Source organism: Pelophylax lessonae, assembly GCF_965119305.1.
Source record: "Pelophylax lessonae genome assembly, chromosome: 9".
Taxonomy (NCBI): Eukaryota; Metazoa; Chordata; class Amphibia; order Anura; family Ranidae; genus Pelophylax; species Pelophylax lessonae.
Window position 1 is genome coordinate 83959362 of NC_138776.1, and position 21432 is coordinate 83980793.

General features: G+C 42.0%; 1 protein-coding gene across 3 annotated transcripts in view; it reads left to right on the forward strand.

The window, feature by feature from the left end:
* Window positions 1-21432, forward strand: part of MYOF (myoferlin) — a 291688-nt gene that overhangs the window by 194663 nt on the left and 75593 nt on the right. For all 3 annotated transcript variants that reach the window (XM_082267590.1, XM_082267588.1, XM_082267589.1), the window contains 7 exons: window positions 4072-4235; window positions 6863-6977; window positions 10044-10149; window positions 12206-12345; window positions 15790-15963; window positions 19408-19507; window positions 20601-20678. In XM_082267590.1, coding sequence (XP_082123716.1) covers window positions 4072-4235; window positions 6863-6977; window positions 10044-10149; window positions 12206-12345; window positions 15790-15963; window positions 19408-19507; window positions 20601-20678 — 877 coding nt within the window. The remainder of the gene's footprint in view (window positions 1-4071; window positions 4236-6862; window positions 6978-10043; window positions 10150-12205; window positions 12346-15789; window positions 15964-19407; window positions 19508-20600; window positions 20679-21432) is intronic.

Consider the following 21432-nt stretch of genomic DNA (forward strand, 5'->3'; position numbering starts at 1 on the left):
ATCCTTAACTGGTTGCCGACCGCCCTCTGCAGTTATACTGCAGCAGGCAGCCGCTCCTGCGCAAACCGACGTAGGTGTACGTCGGTCACGCACCTGCAGCTAGGGAGTGAGCACACAGGTGGCACTGATGGACCCTGGTGGGCGGCACTGATGGGTGGCACTGGTGGGCGGCACAGATGGATGGCAATGATGGGTACTGGTGGGCAGCACTGATGGCTGGCAATTATGGGCAGCACTGATGAGGACACGGACAGGCTCCCTGAGCACTGATTGGCATCCCTGGTGGCCATGGGGGGGCAACCCCTGGTGGCTCTAGTCAAGCCAATCAAGCTTCCTATTTATGTAGGAAATGGTGTCGCGCTAATCAAGATAAAACAAATACAGCTGACAGCATGAGTCCCATGTGCAAATAGAAAGTCCAAATAAATCCAAAAAGGAGTGCAAATGGGAAGATCCACCACCAAGCAGAGTCAGTGAATACTCTTACCAGCTCCTTAGACCCCACAGGGTCATACAAAGCCCAAAGTGCTGATATATCTCATAACAGACAGGATCCAGTAACCTCAGAACACCTCCTCTTAGTATGGACCAGAATAGATTCCCAGAGACTCTTGACAGCTCACCGCTTACATACTTTATAAATAAAGATATGTTCTTCAAAAAACACGTAGAAAAAACGGGCATGCCCCAAACATTATGTAAGGAGCTGATCGAGGACATTCATTGGCTTTGAAACACACGATTGTCTAAAAAAGGCAGACGCTATGATTTACAGGCAGTATCTTCCCTGCTTGGCTGACCGCTCCAGCGGGCAGGGCCGATCCCTGCGGCTGACGTCAGCTGGGGAGAAGGGGAAGAGAGGACAGAGAGCTGAGTGGTCAGGTGATCACTGGGAGATGCTCTGATATAGGTACAGATCAGCATATTTTTTCTGTAACACAGGCACAGGAGCACTTAGTGTTATATTACCGAGTGGATGGGAATTATTTTATAATAAATATGAGAGCAGCAGGAGTGGAGGGGCGGGCCCGGACACAACAGACAGGCAAGGAGGGGAGGGGGACACAGGAGACAGGAGAGCTGCGGACGATGGAGGCACGTATACTGACCACGGTGTCAGGGCTCAGCAGCCATGATACAGCGTGGTCAGTTTACAGGGGGGGAGGTAGAAATTTTTTACGTAATACGGGGTGCCAAATTACACAGCACAAGCAGTATGCTTTTATGACAACATGTTTTTAAGGGAACAGTATCTGTTGTGTTTTTTTGTTTTTGTCTTTTTTTAGGGTAACAAACACTTTAAGGATTGTAGAAAAGTTTAATGTAAATAACTTTTTTTTATTTTACTAAACGACCTAAAATTTTCAGAATATGTTGGCATAGACAGAGTCTTCTTTTGTGTGAAGTTTGGGGAAAATTGATTAACATCGAAGTTTTTTTGTACGTTAAGCCACATTAAGCTCCTCAAAAAAACATGCTTGATGTCCCTAATTTGCCTTGTGGGGGACTAAATCCATGAAACTTACAGGATAGATTTGGGAAGTTTTCAAGGCAATTGATTTAAGTTTAGGCCCTTTTTTTACACATGAAGGCTACATGAAGCCATTTTCACAATAAATATTTTAGGATGTCTCGAACTATTAATATTTATACTTTTTAGTTTTTGTCAATATTTTTACATTTAACATATGTTTACACTTTTTCCAATTTTAAAAAGCGCAAAACTAAAAGTGAAAACAACTTTTTCATTTTGTATATACCTTTGCAATGCTTTGTACCAGAATCCTAATTTTAGTGTCATTTTAGCTACTTAGTACTGCGGGCAGCAGCTGCAGGCTGAGCGACATACTGGTACATCGTTACATTGGATCTTCCGAGTTCGGGGATGCGTGTGCATGCGCCCCCTGCTGACCCATGCTGGGGCACAGCACAAGTTTGGCAGCTGATTCCAGCCAATGATTTTGGCTAAAGTCAGTCAGCTAGGCTGTGGCCAATCACACACAGAGTTCTGTGTTTACAAAAACATAGAACTCTGAGTACTGTGAAAAGCAATCTGGCTGTTTCTTCTCCCTGCAAGCAGGGAGAAGAAACAGCCAGATAGTGAAGTACAAGAAACACACATTACACACTGTAAAGGCCCGTACACACGTACCGATCGTCGGCATACAAACGTCGGCGGACGAAAGATCTGCCGATTGTACGCGTGTTAGTATGGTGCCTCCGACAGATGTCTGCGCACATTCTGCGGACAAGAGTCTTTCGTGCAAACATGAAAATTTTTGTCTGCGGACACCAGAACGGACGATTGTTCGCCTGTCAGTACAGAATTCGGCCGACAGACCGCAGATTTGCAAGACTGGGCATGCTCAGAAAATTAAAAACACAGGGAAAGTTAACCATTACATGACATCACTTCTGCAGTCAGCTGAAGTCTGCAGACAAAATTCTTGTGCTGTCCTTGTGCTGTCTTTGCACTTTTCAACAGACACCGACATCCCGGGGAGAAAAGACGAACATTTGTATGCCGACGATCGGTACGTGTGTACGGGGCTTTAGGCACACAATCTTTTGATTGCCCCTAGATGTCAACCCCTTCCCAGCCAGTGTCAATAGTACAATGATAGTGTACAGTATTATCACTGATAATTGTATTAGTGTCACTATTGGTGTCAGTGTACCTCCCAGCCAGCGTCAGCTAGCCCGCCATACTATCTCAATCCCGCTATAAATCACCGATCATCGTCCTTACTAATATAGTGTCATTGCTTCATAAATTCGAGTGTATATATACCATAGTTTGTAGTAGTGATCGACCGATATCATTTTTTTTATTGCCGATACCAATATTTTGGTCATTGCATATCGGTATCGGCCGATTAAAAATGTTTGATTTCTTTTTTTTGCAGGTACTCTTGTGGAGGGATCTGGGGGTCTAAAAGACCCCAAACCCCTCCTCTGCACTTGAAAGCATTCAAAACGCCAAGTTTGGCTGTTATGAATGTTATTTTTTTTAATTTGGCGCCGAGTACCCGGAAGTGATGTCATGACCTTAATTTTGGGTTTTTACATGGAGATCCGATCAGAGCCGAATGCTGCTTTGATCACGTCTTCTCTTCGGCGGCCGTGCAGGATGGTTTCCCGGGTCTCCCGGTGGGATGGGAGTCTAGGGCGAACCGCGGAATGCGGTGGAAGGGGGGGACATCCCCTCCCGCTCCTTGTAATGACAGCCGAGTGGCTTCTTAGCCGCATCTGTTATTACAGGACAGCCGACCGTCGGCTATGGACACCGTTGCCGGGGTGATGCCTCTAGCTACAGGCATCACTCTGGTACAGCACTTTCCCGAAATATCGTCAATATCGGTAACCTCAGGGGCCGATTTCAATATATATCGGGGAAAGTGCAGATCGGCCCTCGATATATTGGCTTTGCCAATAATCGGTCGATCTCTAGTTTGTAGATGCTGGAACTTTCACACAAACCAATTAATGTGCACTTATTGGGATTTGTTTTCATGTAGACATGTATGAAAAATACATTTTGGCCTAAATTTCGGAAGAAATTAAATTTTTAGATTTTTTTTTTTATGTTTTAGTATTTAGTGATGAGTAGAAAATATCAGGTTTCTTTTTCAATATATTTGGCATTTTTTCATTTATATCACAAAAACAAAAAAAAAAAAAAAATTAGTGATAAAATACCACCAAAAAAAAAGCTCTATTTGTGTGAAAAAAATGTAATTTGTGTACAGTGTTGCATGACTGTGAAATTGCCAGTTAAAGTAGCCCAGTTCTGCATAGCAAGAAATGCCCTGATCATCAAGAGGGTAAAATCTTCTGAAGGTCAAGTAGTTAAAAAGGACAAATTACAGAACAAAAGAAAGTAACAGAACAAAAGAAAGTAAACAAAAATGTATTGATTATTGATATCCTCTCAAATGCACATTTTAAAGTTTGTGTTTTAAATATTTTCAAAAATTTTTCAGATATTGACAATATGCTAAACAAATAAAGGTTAAAAAAATGATGGTATTAACAACTGTGTAAAAACGTGATGTTCTTGCTTCTCACCAGTATGAGAACCAGGCTTTGATGTTTGGCAAATGGGGAACCACAGGTCTGCTGAAGCGGCCCAAATTTTCTGATGTCACTGGAACAATGAAGCTGAAACAAGAGAGTTTCCTTCCACCTAAAGGCTGGGAATGGGAGGGCGAATGGGATGTGGACCCTGAGAGGAGGTAAGAATTGCAGGGGTCTTCTAAACAAATTTGTGTCTGGATCACATTCCATCCTAAAAGGTGATGCTAACATTTGTCTCTTCCTATGTTAATGATTGTCAGAACACAGTTCTGGATTTTAAAGAGAACCTGTCCTAATGTGCTTCCATTTACAACCTTTTGATTCTAGTTTTTGATTGTAATGTTGTTCTTGGAGTGAATGTGCAAAAATGACGTCTTGCTCTAGATCAGTTAATACTTGTTGGGGGATCAGCATGACATTCAGACAGCTAACATTTCCAGAAGAAGGCTGACCATTACAGGTTCTTTAATTAAGGAAAAGGTGTCTTATGCATTATCATTTGAGGTTCATTAGATGCAACTGATAACTTTTGCCCTAAAAATGCGCATTCTTGTTTAATGCCACAAGATGGCAGCACAGTCAAGGCTAATGATCCTTTACACTTCTTTCAAGGTATTTTGTTGTCCCTGACTTGTTCATTTTATAAAACCTTTAAGAGCAATAAGGCATAAAAACAGGTCTGGAGGTGTACTGCATTTCTGCTCTGTACATGTTATTGTTGCTAAAAGGTACAGTAAAGAAGTAGCTAACCATACTACTAAATTTGGGACAAGATTACAGATGTTAGGATAGTCATGGACTGTCATTGTCATTGCATCTGTTTGGGGAATTAACCCTTCATGTGTACTGCTAGTTAATTTCCTTCAAAATTGTTGACACTCCATAACTGTAGATGCTTTGTCTAGATTCAGTTTGGTGATGTGAGGATTGGTGTCTTGCTGTTTTTTATTTATTTATTTATTGCCCATTTTATGCATCATCATGGTAGTTGCAAAACTTTTATAGACCTATATATGCTTAATATTTTTGAGTCCCTGCCCCAGCTTTGGCAACCAAATATACAATCTACCAATTATACAATCACTATATGTATATTTAATCACTGTATAAACGGTATATTTGTACCAATTTTTCAATCATTAACTCTTCAGAGGTTATTTTGGAGGCTAGCAATTTACCTTAATGTGTTTTTGAAGTGTTCAGAACATACTCTGTTGGCTTAGGGAAAACAAATTTTGGAATGGGTATAAAATGAGGGCTCACTGCTTTCAATGGGACATCAATTTTGTAAACAAAATCAAACAATTATATTACATATACAATTGCTATAAAAGCCATACTGTAATTTTAATGTTCTTAAAAAATGCCTTTCCTTTTCAATCTGCAGCACTTTAAATTTTTTAAAAGCTCAGTGTAATATGACAACCTAAAGGCCTTCCGTACACCACTATTACACAACAAAAATGCATTTTCCTGCTTCAATGATTGGCTCCCTGATTTTCCCAGAAGTCACTAAGATATAGGTCAGATTTTGGGCAGCCCCTGCATTAGGAATTTCAGTCTTAGCAAGATACACCCTAAGGGTTAATTCTATAGGAATGCAGCCCCTGTAACCTTCCCTATTAGAACACAGAAATTGTACCAGCTGATTATAATGATCAAGACCCTCGCAATCAGCAGGAGTATGTAATCAGCTATTTCTACAAAGCAACAAATACTGTGGGAGGAATCTGCTACAACATTGTTAAAATCCAGGCAATGGACATTGATCACCCAGATGGGTGCTTGTTTTTTTTCTCACAATAAAAGTGGAATTAGGCCCCGTTTTACACTTGTGCGATCTGAAAGTAGCGCAACTTTGACTGGACTTGAAGCAATGCCTGTGTAATCTTGAGGTCTTTGGACCTCAAGTTGCATCAAAGTCAGACCAAGGTAGTGCAGGGACGAAGTTGCACAGATATGAACGATACTCATTGGAAATCATGGGGTATGACATGTCATGCGACTTTGCAGTCCCAAGTTGCAGGACGAGTCGCACAAGTGTGAAAGGGGCCTTACTCTTTAGAAATAAGGCTTCATTCACATGTGCTCCGTGGCCCATACACTTGAAAAAGCAATCTGTTTGTGTAGAGAACAGCCTGGATCTGCGAGCAGGAAACCTTGTTGCTCTATGGGGATGCAGAGGCTGTAGGGATGCAGCCGCACATCCTAATTTGACAGGGGTGGCTGCATGGCCCCAAATGCACACTGTCTGCCTTCAGGACAACACGTTGCATACATTCTATATAAAGTAGGTCCTCTGATAGAAAAGTGGACTTCTATGTGTCTTTATGTTTATGGAATAGGATTCCAAGATTTTTTTTTTCTCCGGGAAGGAATATGTAAAAGAAGCTCTCTCTCTCTCTCTCTCTCTCTCTCTCTCTCTCTATATATATATATATATATATATATATATATATATATATATATATATATATATATATATATATATATATATATATATATATATATATATATATATATATATATATATAATTTTTTTTTTTTGCAATGTTCATTTTTCATTGCAATATCAGTTCTTCTTTTTGCACCTCTGTAAGTTTTGAAAATAAACCATGTCAACACAGTGCAATTTGCATTAAAAAAAAAAAAAAAAAAAAAAAAAAAGCAATGCTTTACTGACCTTTTTACAAGCTAATCCCCATGTTGTGATTATATTGTGAAACTAGCCAAGTTGCGTTTGGTTTTCAGTCTTCCAATCGTTGATCTTTTGGCTGTATTTCAGCTTACTAACCGAAGCAGACGCCGGTCACAGCGAGTTCACAGATGAAGTATTTCAGAATGAGAGCCGCTATCCTGGTGGTGAATGGAAACAATCTGATGAGACGTACACAGATGTTGTAAGTAATGATAGCAACATATAAATGAATGTGGTACTGAGAGATTGGTGTGCTTATTTAATCAAGGCTCATAGCAATGTGTACATTGCAGTAACCCATTCCAACCAATCTTTTCATTGTTCGTGCCTTTCTCTACTGATGTGATGGATTGACTGTTTGCACTCTTTTATCAAATACACTCTCATCTAATTTAAAATAACCGTATAATGTTTTGTGTATTTGCAATATTTATTCAAGTCAGGCGTTACAACATTTTTTTAACATAATTTTTTATTTATTTTTGTCAGGTTTATATATGAGTATTTCCAATGTACCTATTTCCAGCTACCAGGTGCTTCTCCAAGCCCCGTTTTCATATTTACCAGGCTATTCTTAAAGGGATTGTAAAGTCTCATTTAAAAAAAACAAAAGCAAAAAAAAATGTTATACTTACATCCTCTGTGCAGTTGGTTTTGCACAGAGTGACCCGGACCTTCCTCTTCTCGTGTCCCTCTTCTCGGGTGCTCCTGGCCCCTCCCTCCTATTGAGTGCCCCCACAGCAAGCTGCTTGCTATAGGGGCACCGAGCTGAGTCACAGCTCCCTGTGTCCATTCAGACACTGAGCCGTGCCCCGACTCCGCCCCCTCTCTCTTCTGTTTTGTTGACTTTGACAGCAGCGGGAGCCAATCGTGCCACGCTGCTGTCTCAGCCAGTGGGGAGGGGAGTCCTTGGCAGCTGAGACACTCCAGCAACATTGCTGGATAAAGACGGGCTCAGTAAGTATTAGGGGGGCAGCTGCGCACGGGTTTTATTTTAATATAAATAATAAAGGTTGCAGCGCTAGGTAAGTGATGAAATATGATGAAATAAATGTAAAATTCAGTCCAATAAACAAAAAGTCCAAAGACAGCAAACCCATACGGATAGTGATATTCTGTGTCAATGTAATTAAAACCGACACCATTAAAGATCCTCCACCAAAGTAAGAAGTGAAAACTCACCAGACCCATATGCTGTCATGTCAAGACAGCTAATGCGTGTTAGATGAAGCCAAGAAAGGTCAGGCGGGGAATGATCTTCTTATCCCTCCAAAGGACAGAATTTCCTCAGATGTTGAAGCCAAAAAAACAGTCTGATAAATTACCAAGCATAGGATAAAGGAAATGTCCTCATAGTTTAGTATTTATTAAAATTAACCAAAATAGCTAAAATAATATTTGAAATAAAACAAATGGAGATCCATACAGTGCAGCAACATGTAAAGCAATTACATAGGAAGCCACCAGACTTGGATAAAGAATGGTGGATTATGGACCTCTGGCATATAATAGAGTGCATTATAATAGAGTGCATTAAGATAAAAAAACCTTCTGCCTTTACAATCACTTTAACTCCTGGAAAAAAAGCCAATTGTTTATAAAGCTCAGTTGCTTAAAGCAGTATTTAAAGCTTAACTTCAGCTTTTAGCTAACTTTAAACATCATTAGGGTCAAGCTGGTCCAAACAAACTATTTACTTCACTGAGATGTGCCCACCACTCCACCCTAGATAATCAGAGGAAGCCTTGTATTCATTCATGCAAACCTTCATGTGAATGGCCAGAACATAATGCTGATGCTACATACAGTATTTACAGTTCTTCCAGCTGTACCTCTGTCAGTGAATGAAATTGTTTGGAACAGCTTTGTCCAAATGAATTATTTAAAGTTCTGTAAATCCTGGAGTTAGGCTTTCAACCCTAAATCATAATCTATTGCAGCTTACTACTTAAATGTGGTGACTGCCTTAGATTCCCTTTTATTTTTACCTGGATTAGTAACCTGGAATATATAATTTTTTTGTGTTTTGGATGTTACTTGGTTTCAAACTGGAACGAAGGCTGGCCATACATTTATACACTTTTTTTTCTTGTCCAGCTTTTTTTTCAGATTTACCAAAACCATATAATAGGAGGTCAAACCTAAACCCTTTCAATTTTTATGCAATTAGGCAGTCCCTTGCACTAAAGGAAACTGAATAAGAAAATTGTATAAAGTATGGCCTGCTTAAGCCCAATGATTTTAATGGTTTTAAAAAAAATGGTTACATTCCCGGCATGCAGGGAATGCGGTCACATTTGCTTGTGCTCTTAACCAAATTGTCAAACCATCAAATGGCTGGGGTCATATCTAATCACCTGTTTAGCTCTTTGACTGTTGTAGATCATACAAAAACGAAGATGCCAGCTTCCTTGGCTGAAAAGGATAGAAGGGTTTAGTTACGCTTTAGGCCTCGTTCACACCGTGGTGCAGAGATGTCTGTTTTTCTTCACGTGTTCTGCCAGGGCACAAAGAAACTATTTGTTCTCTATGTGCTCTGTTCACGCCACACATGCAGATTTTTTTCTGCGCAGGAATTTGCAACGTGTATGCAGTTTTCTACACAGGAAAAAAAAAACTGAGGTGACCTTAACATTGGTGTGAGCCGTGCACCTAACTGACGCACATAAAAACTGACAAAGCGGAGCGCCACCCAAAAGGGGAAGCTCTGCTTATTTGTCTCCTTCGCTGCCACATTTGGCACCTTTCTGGGGGAGCGGGTACCTGGTTTTGACAGGTACCCTCTCCTACTTCCTGTTGACTTCGCTGCGGCAAAGTCATTCGGAGTTTTGGCCACCCATCCTCCTCCCGCCGCCGGGCTATTCACAAAGTGCAGCACGTGCCGTGCTTGCGCAGTAGGGTACCGGCAAAGCTTTACTGCCAGGTTTCCTTACACAAAATGGTGACGGCAGCACCCGAGAGCCGATTGAAGAATTGTCTCGGGTGAAAACACTGCTGGATCCATGGACAGGTAAGTGTCCTAATAATAGTCAGCAGCTACAGTATTTATAATGTTGAATTTTTTTCTGAAGGAGCCTGGAGCTCCTCTTGAAACACGTATAAAAAATTGATGTAAATGGATGTCTCTACAAGTGAAATCTGCATGAATTTCCCTTAAGTTTTCATGCAGGTATGGTGTGAATGAGCCCTTAAGCTCATCATCTTAAGAATAGAATTGATCTTAATCCTCCTTAGTCTACTTTTTATTTATTTTTTTTTTCTTCTTCAGAACGGGGAGAAGAACCCATCTCCGGGGGAGTTTGAGTGCCCATATGGATGGATGTGGGAGGATGATGCCTGGATCTATGATATTAACCGTGCTGTGGATGAGAATGGTATGACACCAAATTGAAATATAAATATTAAAAGGCTAAGTTAACCATTTTTACAGCTTTCCTATGTACCAATATACAATTAATGAGCCTGTGTTGCAAAAAAGAAAAATCTGTCCCTATGTTCTGGAATAGGCATCACCTCAGCCTCTGCTTTCTTCTATAAAAAAAAAAAAAAAAAAAACACCCCTTCATATATTAATGGGAATTCTGGTATATGTCACGCAGGGTGGCAACACTGTTAGAGTGAGGAAGTTATTCAGCAGCGGATGTCGTGAAACCACACCCTGCTCCTGCCCTCATTCTCTAGGAGATTGCTAAATCTCCTCTACTTTGTCTAGTGCTGCGATGCTTTCTAAAACCCATCCACAGCACAAATGCATCGATTCCCCACCCACAGCTCTAATATAGCACTGCTCCCATGTGTCTTGCACACCTCTGTAGTTACAAGTTTCTCTGATGCATTCCTTGTCAGTGGGCATCGTTCTCCCTGAATACACAGCCAGTGGCTTCCTCTGCTGATCGATCATTTGGTGCTTCTCCTTCTCCCTGTGCAGATCATTAATTTGGCAGACTGTGCACACTGTGCCGGAGAAAGAGCTGAGCAATCACATACTGTAACAGCCTATGTGGAACAGAGCTGTGATATTGAAAACAGAAGGAGCGTGTCCTTGGAAGTCTGTAATACACCAGAAATTAACTATTTCATGGGGGGGGGGGGTGGGGGAGAGAGAGCGAGATGATAGCATACAGAGGGAGAAAGAGAGAGATTCCCTGAAAGTTTTCCTTTGGATTTAGTTTTTGATTTCTGTCTGTGCCCAGGGCAACTGCTGCGTCTGCATACACTTCTATGGGCCGATTGTGCTCATCTGCAAGGTGGCCAAAAAAGTGTGAGAGTGGCCAATTTGCAATATTAGAGGCAGGGTCCTAAAGGGGCATTGTTAAATACCAGGATAGTTTTACTTTGAGGCTTCATGCTCATCTGCGCATTCCAAGCATACATGCAGAAGTGCACATTTCTGCTATTTTTCCCTTGAAAACATTAAAAATGTATGTTGTGCTTGTTGTGTCATTAATTGTTAATGGCACCACAAAGGTGGAAGCAAACGCATGTTTTGTCATGTGCAAAAACCCGATTTGAATCTGCCAAAATGCGTGGTAAAAAATGTGCAAACTGCAACGCAACAAAATGCTCCATGAGCTTCTTTGCTGCTTTTGTCATGCATAGGGAAGCCCATTGAAATCAATGGATTGCCTTATGCATGTCGCAGAAGAAACACACCACAAAACGTGCGCTCCCGCTACACTAGGTCTAAGTGATGCCTGAAAGCGAAACTGGTGTGTTTTACACACGAACCCCCCCCCCCCAAGCTGGATTACAAAAACAATGACAGCTGAATGTCTCCACCCACTCTTCCCATGTACTTATATAAATGAGGAAGTAGGAATGTGGGTGGAAATAAAGAGAGGCGTTACAGTAATGAGGGAGGTGTGGTCCAGGAGGGGTAAAGCTCACCCTACTGTGTTGCAGTAAGGCAGTGCATGATGGGTATATGTAGTTTCCTGTGGTTTTTTTTTTTCCACTTTTCAATAAAATAGCCCCTTTCCCTGGAACAGTGGTCAGCAGTGGATCATGAGACCTAGAGAAGCCTATTACTTGGGAACCTTGCGCCTGTTTCTCTCAATAAATATACCAAGCACTAATCACTGCTGGCAGTTGGCTGTCTGTTGTGTTACAGCTGAATGAACAGAACTTTATTTGGCTTATTCACAAGAGCTAATAGAGTACCCAATTACAATTCTGTTTTCATAGATTTAACTTCCAAAAAGTAAGGAAATCTGTTTCTGAGACAAATCTATAGGTTGTCTTGCTAAAGACTTCTCACATTCTGGTTGCCTGACAAGTTAATCCACCGGCTTCATTCTCAAACACTGTCCTAAAACAAATTTGTAGATCAGGCTGCAGATTGATTCTGAACTAAAGCAAATATGTCAACAGAACCCAGCTTTTGTCTGCCCTAACAGAAGTCATTCACTAACGTGTGGGCTATCCCTGCAGGTTGGGAGTACGGCATCACCATTCCTCCTGACTCCAAACCCAAGTCTTGGGTGGCTGCAGAGAAAATGTATCACACTCACAGGAGGCGGCGGCTAGTGAGGAAGAGGAAAAAGGACCCTAATGTCACTGCTGCCAGAAAGGTAAGATTTAGTACAGTGCTTTGGCCCCACAAATGTGGAATAGCAACATTTAAAGCGAATGTGCTTCCAAAACATTTTTTTCTGGTATTGGATAAGATGGGGAATAATCATAAACCTGTCCATTTTCTTTACTGCTCCCTGGGATTCCATACAGAGATTTACCATCACTTACTGTCAATGCAACAACAATTTCATCATAGAAGTGAGGGAAAATATGACATAGGTGCAATGAAAAGCTAATAAGGGTTGAAGCCTTCCCCAACTTATTATCGAAGTGTAGTTTTACCCAGGCATACTTGAAAATGTAACAAAGGAGTTATTTTGACAGTAGAATTTAGGCACCAACATAGGTCTGGTAGCTTTTACTCACTATAAAGCTGTGGTTGTCAACTACAACTGGGGGCCTCAATTATGGCCCCTGACATCACCAAGGGTCTGCTCATTACGGTCATTATCTAGTGGTGCTAGAGAAGATTGTGTCAGAGACTGCAAACACACTAGAGGATATTATGGACATTGATTGTGGACATGCTATAGCTGTTTTTGGAGACATGCTGTAGAAGATGGCGAGACAATAGAGACGCATTACTTGAGGCTAGTAGATATCATTGCTATTATCTCTTCACAAATCTATGCCTCCACTCCTGCTTCGGACTTCTGGGGTCCAGAGGTGGAACGACAAGTATCAAGGGGCTGCAGGTTGTGAACAATGGCTATAGAGGACCTTAACTTGGCAAAAGTGATATTTAGTAATGATAAGGTGAGTCATTGGAAAGGCCTAGAAAAGTGCCCAAGTATGAGCTGTGATTTCAGCACATGACAGTCATTATGAATAAGCACGGCTAGTTTGTGTCTATGGAATGTAGCATGGTGACTTAGGACAGAATTGTCTTCAAACTTGATTAAATACTTTGCATATGCCTTACAAAGGGTTACAAAGCTGATATAAATTGGTTAAAGAATATAGGACATCAGGGGTGGACTGAGCGGTCGGGCACTTTGGACGTGGTCCGAGGGCCCGGCCGATTAGGGGTCCGCTGCCCAGTACAGGCTATCGGGGCTACGTAAGTGGGAAGAGGGGAGGGGCCCGGCAGCCGGTGATGCTTTCGTGGGAGGAGGGGCCCGGCGCTGCCTACTTCACTCCTGCGCCAGATGCAAGGCAGAGAGGCAGCCTCAGCTAGAAGACTCCGCCCCCCTCTCTTTAGCCGTCAAGGCATGGATCACTGGACCCTGAAAAAAAAAATCCCTCCTTCCATCTGGGCGGTAGCAGAGAGTGGACAGGAACACCTCCAGTTCAGCAGCACACACAGGCCATCGCCGCTGAACTGGAGACCATGTGAGATGAGTCCGGGGAAGAGCCTGAAGCCAATCTAGACAAGGGGGAGGAGTTGCGTGAGACAAGGGGGAGGAGCCTGAAGACGAGTGAGACCAGGGGGGAGGGGGCGCAGTGGCACGGATACCACCACAGATGAAGATTTTTCCATACCATGTCTGGAAGGTAGGGTATACAGCCTGCTTTTATCTTTATGCTGTCAGAATCTGGCTGTGAATAATATTGTACCAGCCACCCCTTGTTCCATGCTCGCAGTCTCTGACTGCCCCTTGTGCCATGCCTGCAGTCTCTGACCACCCCTTGTGCCTTGCCAGCAGTTTCTGACCGCCCCTTGGGCCATGGCCGCATTCTCTGACCACCCCTTGTGCCATGCCTGCAGTTTCTGACCACCCCTTGTGCCATGCCCTCAGTCTCTAACCGCCCCTTGTGCCATGCCCTCAGTCTCTAACCGCCCCTTGTGCCATGCCCACAGTCTCTTACTGCCCCTTGTGCCACGCCCGCAGTCTCTTACTGCCCCTTGTGCCATGCCCGCAGTCTCTTACTGCCCCTTGTGCCATGCCCGCAGTCTCTTACTGCCCCTTTTGCCATGCCCGCAGTCTCTTACTGCCCCTTTTGCCATGCCCGCAGTCTCTTACTGCCCCTTGTGCCATGCCCGCAGTCTCTTACCACCCCTTGTGCCATGCCCACAGGCTCTTACCGTCCCTTGTGCCATACCCACAGGCTCTTACCGTCCCTTGTGCCATGCCCACAGTCTCTTACCATCCCTTGTGCCATGCCCACAGTCTCTTACCATCCCTTGTGCCATGCCCACAGTCTCTTACCATCCCTTGTGCCATGCCGCAGTATCTGACCGTCCCTTGTGCCATGCCCGCAGTTTTTGACCGTCCCTTTTGCCATGTATGCAGTTGCTGACCGTCACTTGTTCCATGTTTGCAGTCCCTGATCTTCTCTTGTGCCTTGTATACAGTCACTGACCATCCCTTGTGCCATGTCTGCAGTCTCTGATCATCTGTTGTGCCATGTATGCCGTCTCTGACCATCTCTTGTGCCATGTCCGCAGTCTCTGACATCTCTTGTGCCATGTCCGCAGTCTCTGACATCTCTTGTGCCATGTCCGCAGTCTCTGACATCTCTTGTGCCATGTCCGCAGTCTCTGACCATCTCTTGTGCCATGTCCGCAGTCTCTGACCATCTCTTGTGCCATGTCCGCAGTCTCTGACCATCTCTTGTGCCATGTTCGCAGTCTCTGACCACCTCTTGTGCAGTGTTTGCAGTCTCTGTGGACAGTAATGTAAGGAGGAGCTCTATGGACTCTTGTGTAAAGGTGACTGTGGTGACCAGAGACTCTTTTACATCGGAGTTTCCCTTTACACCAGAGTCCACAGCAAAGCCTCTTACATCAGAGTCCTTAGAGTTCTCCTTTACATCAGGGCCCACAATGTTCTCTTTTACTTCAGGGTCCACAGAGTTCCCACTTACTGTAAAGGAAAAGCCTGTGTTGGGTTTTATTAACTTGACCTTCATATAAATGGAGAAATATGCTTTTGGCCTTTTCTTATACCTAAAACACATTGCTAATCACACTAGTAACATGTGCGATTAACACTATATAGCCTAAATATTGATATTTGCACTGTTTTGCACTAAAATTAGCAATTTTATGTAATTTATTGAATTGTCTGTAAAAAATGTGGCTCTGTTAGTAAATTTCATGTGACTCTGTCTTGTAAATTTTGGACACCCTCTCAGTAAATTTCACTCAGGGGGGTTGGCAACAGTGCACCCCATTATAGTGCCAACTATGTATTCTGAGCGTGCTTGCCCATCTCCTGCGTCTGGGCCTGGCAAAGCAGGTGCCGCCAGATAGAGGGGACAGAGACGAGGAGACACACGTCCGCTCTCCTCCCCTTCTTCTGAAGGCAGGATGTGGGTGTGGCTGGAGGCAGAATGTGGGTGTGGCAAGGGTTGACTGGAGGTGGAACATGGGTGAGGCCTGGAAGGGGGCCCTTAATTTATTTTGCCTGGGGGCCCTGAGGGTTCTCAATCCGCCCCTGTAGGACATGTTTACCTTCTATCGTGCCACTTTATTGCATTCTCTTGTTTTGATGTAGGCAACCCTTTCTCCAGAAGACCAGGAAGGCTGGGAATATGCCGCTCTCATAGGCTGGAAATTTCACTTGAAACAGCGAAGCTCAGACACATTCCGACGAAGACGCTGGAGAAGAAAAATGGCCCCTTCAGAGAGTCTCGGAGCATCTGCTATTTTCAAACTGGAAGGAGCTATTGTGAGTACCAGAGAAAAGAGAATTATTTGTCAGATTCATTTATAGCATACTTTATGGGGGTCATTTTTCATCAGTGTGGGGAGATCACTTGCCCCATGTTTACAACATGTTTCCACTTTGACCACACTGGGCTTACTTAGATTGGTGATCCTGACAGGTTACCTACAATTGCTCAAAAATTTATGACTCCATCCAGGATACAGTTCTGTGCCTGTTTTTGGTCCCCTAAACTGCTCTTTGTGACAGCTTAATTTATTGCACATTGGAGTGATGGTTGTAACAAGTGCTCTGATGCAAATAAGGTCTGTCTTGTGTTTAGATAGCTGTGTGTATAATGCTTAAAAATAACATTTTCTTTTTACCGCATAACACTTCAAAACACTCTACTTGCCAGAGGAAGTCCTCTGTGCTCCAACCCTGAAGACCCTACCCAGCATCACAAAATGCACTGATAACATTTTATTACTTTTTCTAATAAAAAAAAAAACCTCCATTATAATGCAGAAGAACCTTTCATAATTCTTTTCTCTACACTAGTAATGAGCTTGGGTTTTTTTTTTTTTTTTGGACTAGCATTTAGGCCAGTCATCTGCAGTTGGGGTATTCCCCACCCTGCAGCCACACACACACCTCTTGTACATGTGTGGCTGGGGAGTGAAGAATGCTTCTTGACACAGATGATTGGCCCAGTATGTACAGCTCAGTATGTACAGCTATCTATCAGGCTCACACAAATGGGTTGGATCCTAGCCCAAACACCTCCAAACTCTTCACTGGTCTACACAGACCCTTCTGCACATCCTGCATCTTTTTGGAGCTACAAAAAACTTGCTGGCTTTATTTCACATTTTAAAATACATGTAGCTTATTACCTTTTTTAAATCCTTTCTTCCCTGAAAGCAAGAAAGCAACATGTATCACTGTGTAAGTCTTCCTTTATTTTCCCATGGGTCCACGTGAATGCTAGCATTGCCTTTTTATTATTTTGTGCTTTATTGCCTAATAAATATACTACACTATATTTAATTCTTGATCAAACTGATTTCCTGGGTTTTTACACCATATTCAGTGGAGTACAGAGTTTAAACGTTTTTTTTTTTTTTTTTTAATCGTTCGATTACAATCAGTTGCATAGTTTGTGAGGATGAAAAATGACATCAGTCCTTCCAGTTCAACCTATGATGTGTGTGTGTTTGCTGTTAACCGTACATTGTATACCCCTGTATGTTGTGGTCTTTAAAGTGTCCATCTAATCGTTTTTTGAAACTAACGATGCTCCCTGCTGATACTACTGCTTGTGGAAGAGAATTCCGCTTCCTTACTGCTCTGACAGTAAAGAACCCCTTACGTATTTTAAGGTTAAACTGTTTTTCCTCTAGTTTTAGTGAGTGCCCACATGTCTTATTGTATTCCCTTTCTCTGAAAAGTTTGTTCCTTATGCTAGGGTCATCCCCAGTTCAGTATTTGTACATTGATATCATATCCCCTCTCAAGCGTCTCTTCTCCAGAGAGAATAAGTTCAATGTTTGTAGTCTTTCCTTAATAGCTGATGTCCTTCATTCCCCTAATTATCTTTGTTGCCCTTCTCTGGACTCTCTCCAGTTCCAGCACTCCAGTGCCAGCACATCCTTTCTGAGGACCGGTGCCCAGAACTGGACGGAATACTCCAGAAGTGGCCGGACCAGAGTCTTGTAGAGTGGGAGAATAATCTCTTTATTTCTGGAGTGATTCCCTTTTTTTTTTATACATGCCAGTATTTTGTTGGCTTTGCTTGCAGCGGCTTGGCATTGCATGCCACTGCCAAGCCTGTTGTCCAATAGTATTTCCAGGTCATTTTCCATCTTAGATTCACCCAGAGGTTTCCCCCCTAGTGAGTAGCTTGCTTTCGTGTTTTTAATGCCCAAGTGCATTACTTTACATTTTTCAACATTAAACCTCATCTGCCATGTAGTTGCCCACCCCATTATTTTGTTCAGGTCTGCTTGTAAGGTTTCCACATCCTACATAGAAGATATTGGCATGCTTAGTTTAGTAGAATTCGAAAATATTGAGATTGGGCTAGATATCCCGTCCTCTAGATCGTTTATGAATAAATTTAAACAGGATTGGTCCCAGGATAGAACCTTGGGGGACCCCACTTTCCACGCCCTCCCAATCCGAATACTCCCCATTTATCGCCACCCTCTGGACTCTCCCCTGGAGCCAGTTCTCTATCCAGGTGCTCACTCTATGGTCCATACCTACATACCTTAGTTTGTACAGTAAGCGTTTGTGGGGAACGGTGTCAAATGCCTTTGCAAAATCCAGATACACCACATCCACAGGCCTTCCTTTATCTAGATGGCAGCTCACTTCATCGTAGAAGGTTAATAGATTGGTCTGGCAAGAACGATTTTTCATGAATCCATGCTGATCACTAATAATAATACCGTTTTCATTACTAAGGTCTTGTATATAGTCTCTTAACATCCCCTCCAAAATCTTGCCGACTACTGATGTTAGGCTGACAGGTCTATAGTTACCCGGGATATATCGGCCCTTTTTAAATATTGGTACCATACCCATCTGTAGACTATCCTTAAAGATCAAGAATAATGGTCTGGCTATCACCTGGCTCAGCTCTTTAAGAACCTTCGGGTGCAAGCCAATCCCTTTATAATGTATGCATATGCAATAATTGTTGTTTTCTTTTCAGCACTACCTCCACTGAGCGCTTGTAAAACTCTCATTATTTAATCTCTGATCGCAAGTTTTTAAGGAAATGCTCTCAGACATAGAGAATGTCAAAATTGTATTGCGTTAATTAGGGTGCTTATTATTATTATTTTTTTTTAAATGCTTTACAACAATATATCAAGAGATCATCATTTCCCTACAGTGCTCATTAGAAACCATTTTACATCTCTCGGTAATGAGTAAAGTTTCTGCAAGTTGTACCTTCCAAAAAAAAAAAAAAAACATTGGTACATTTTATAGGTTATAGAACATAATTTAATATATAGATGGAGTGCTGCTTTAAGCTAAAAGAAGGGGGTAGATCCCCTAAGGCGCATTCTGAAAAATTACCTACTAGTGCAAATAACAAAGAATTATATACAGTACTCATCTGCCATGTTGCAAATGGGCTTATATGTCTACAATCACCCTATGCATTGTTATATGGGTTATCTAAAACTAATCATATTTTGATGTTACCTTATGCTGATATTTTTTAGTATGCTTCCACAAAATGAACATATAGTTTATTATTTGAGATTGTGTTGAGAGATATATAAAGATGTGTGTATGTGTGTGTATATGTATATATAAATAGATATATATATGTGTATGTATATATGTGTGTGTGTATGTATGTGTATGTATATATATATATATATATATATGTGTGTGTGTATGTATGTATATATATATAGCTGTTTATGACCAGTATTTAACTGTACATAGGGCTCTGATACGACTTCAGAGGAAGAAGAAAAGAAGGGGAAGGAAACTGCAGCTAATATTTTTGGAGCAAACACGCCAATTGTCTCTTGTATCTTTGATCGTAAGTATAATTTAAACTTTATTACTATTTAATGAAGTAGCCTTGAAGCTTTTATATGGCACCTGGCAGCAGATGAGGATCTAGAAAAGCTTGGCTGCATGAGTGAATTGTCTAAGCAGAAGCCAAATTTGTTAAATCAGTTAAAATGCATATAATATGGATGATAAACATTTGACAGATAGATTTTCTGTTGATGGTTGAACATGTCGCTCTGGAAAATTTGAGGGAAGGGGCATGTACGTAGAAGTGCCTGCAAAGTAGACGAAGGAGTTCTGTTTACCATTTTGTCAGTCCACAGGGTTCGTCTTTAGGATGAAAATTGGAGAGCCAAGAAGTTCTAGAACAGTTTTGCTGCTGGGGATTTTTTGTGTAAAACATATACAGGTGCTACTATTAAATTAGAATATCATCAAAAAGTTAATTTATTTAAGTAATTAAATTCAAAAAGTTAAACTATTATATTTTATATAGCTGTGTTACACAGAGTGATATATTTCAAGCATTTCTTTAATTCAAAATTCAGCTTCATTCGAATATTACATAAGACCAATAAAAAAAAAAATGTATAATACAGAAATGTTGGCTTACTGAAAAGTATGTCCATGTACAGAGTAGTATGCATTCAATACTTGGTCGGGGCTCCTTTTGCATTAATTACTGCATCAATGAGGCGTAACATGAGGGCAATCAGCCTTTGGCACTGATGAGGTGTTATGGAAGCCCAGGTTGCTTTTGATAGCGGCCTTTAACTTGTCTGCATTGTTGGGTCTGGCGTCCCTCTCATTTTCCTCCTTACGATACCCCACAGATTCTCTATGGGGTTTAGGTCAGGCAAGTTTGCCTGCCAATCAAGCACAGTGATACCATAATCATTAAACCAGGTATTGGTACTTCTGGCAGTGTGGGTAGGTGCCAAGTCCTGCTGGAAAATGAAATCAGCATCTCCATAAACTTGGTCAGCAGAGGGAAGCATGAAGTGCTCTAGAATTTCCTGGTAGAGGGCTGCACTGACTTTGGACTTGATAAAAAACAGTGGACCAACACCAGCAGATGACATGGCTCCCCAAATCATCATGACTTTTTTTTCTTTTAGGCGTCTTCACATATCACCTTCGCTGCTATCTTTACCAAGCTCGGAGTCTGACTGCCATGGATAAGGACAGTTTTTCTGGTAAGAAGATGGGTGGTCACCTTATGTCTGCTTAGGTGGAATGGCAAAGCAGCTACTTTTATCTTCCTAAAGAGTGTTGGTGGAGTTCTATACCTTTGTTACATGCATGGTTTTATGTTTATCTCTTCCCGTTGCCACAACACATATTTGCAGTGGCTGGGCCTTAATGCTGCTGCACATGTGTACAACCCTGGGGCCCAAGGTAGTGTACTGAGGGTGTGCTCACTGTCCAAATGGTCCCCGACTGCTCTTTGTCTCTGTGAGAACTTTATTCTCAACAATTGCCCCCCCCCCCTCCTGTTTATAGCCCTTCCCTACTTTACATTTCCGGGATGCTGAATTCCAAAAATGGTATCCCCCTAACAGACAACACCGCTAAGGTAAAAAGTAATATAAAAAAAGTATTGTAGTGCTGATGAATTGTAGTGTTCCTTCTTAATAATATACTGCAGCAGTAATTTTGTACTAACAGCCACCCTAAAGACTATTTGTTGCTCCGCTAGTAACATCACATAATGTCCCATTTAAATAAAATAAACACATATAAAAGGTTTATGATAAACCCCATAACCTTTAAAGTGAAAGAAAAGCCTATGTATAATTCTTAAAATGTTCCTTCCCGCTTCCCGTACTTACTTTTTTAATCTGCTCTGGTCTGGTAAAGTGGTCCCATGGTTTTGGCTCCCCTGTGTCGGTGAGCAGCTGTTGCGGGGGAGAGGAAGGAGCATCGACGGGAGCCTGTGAGTGATGTCAT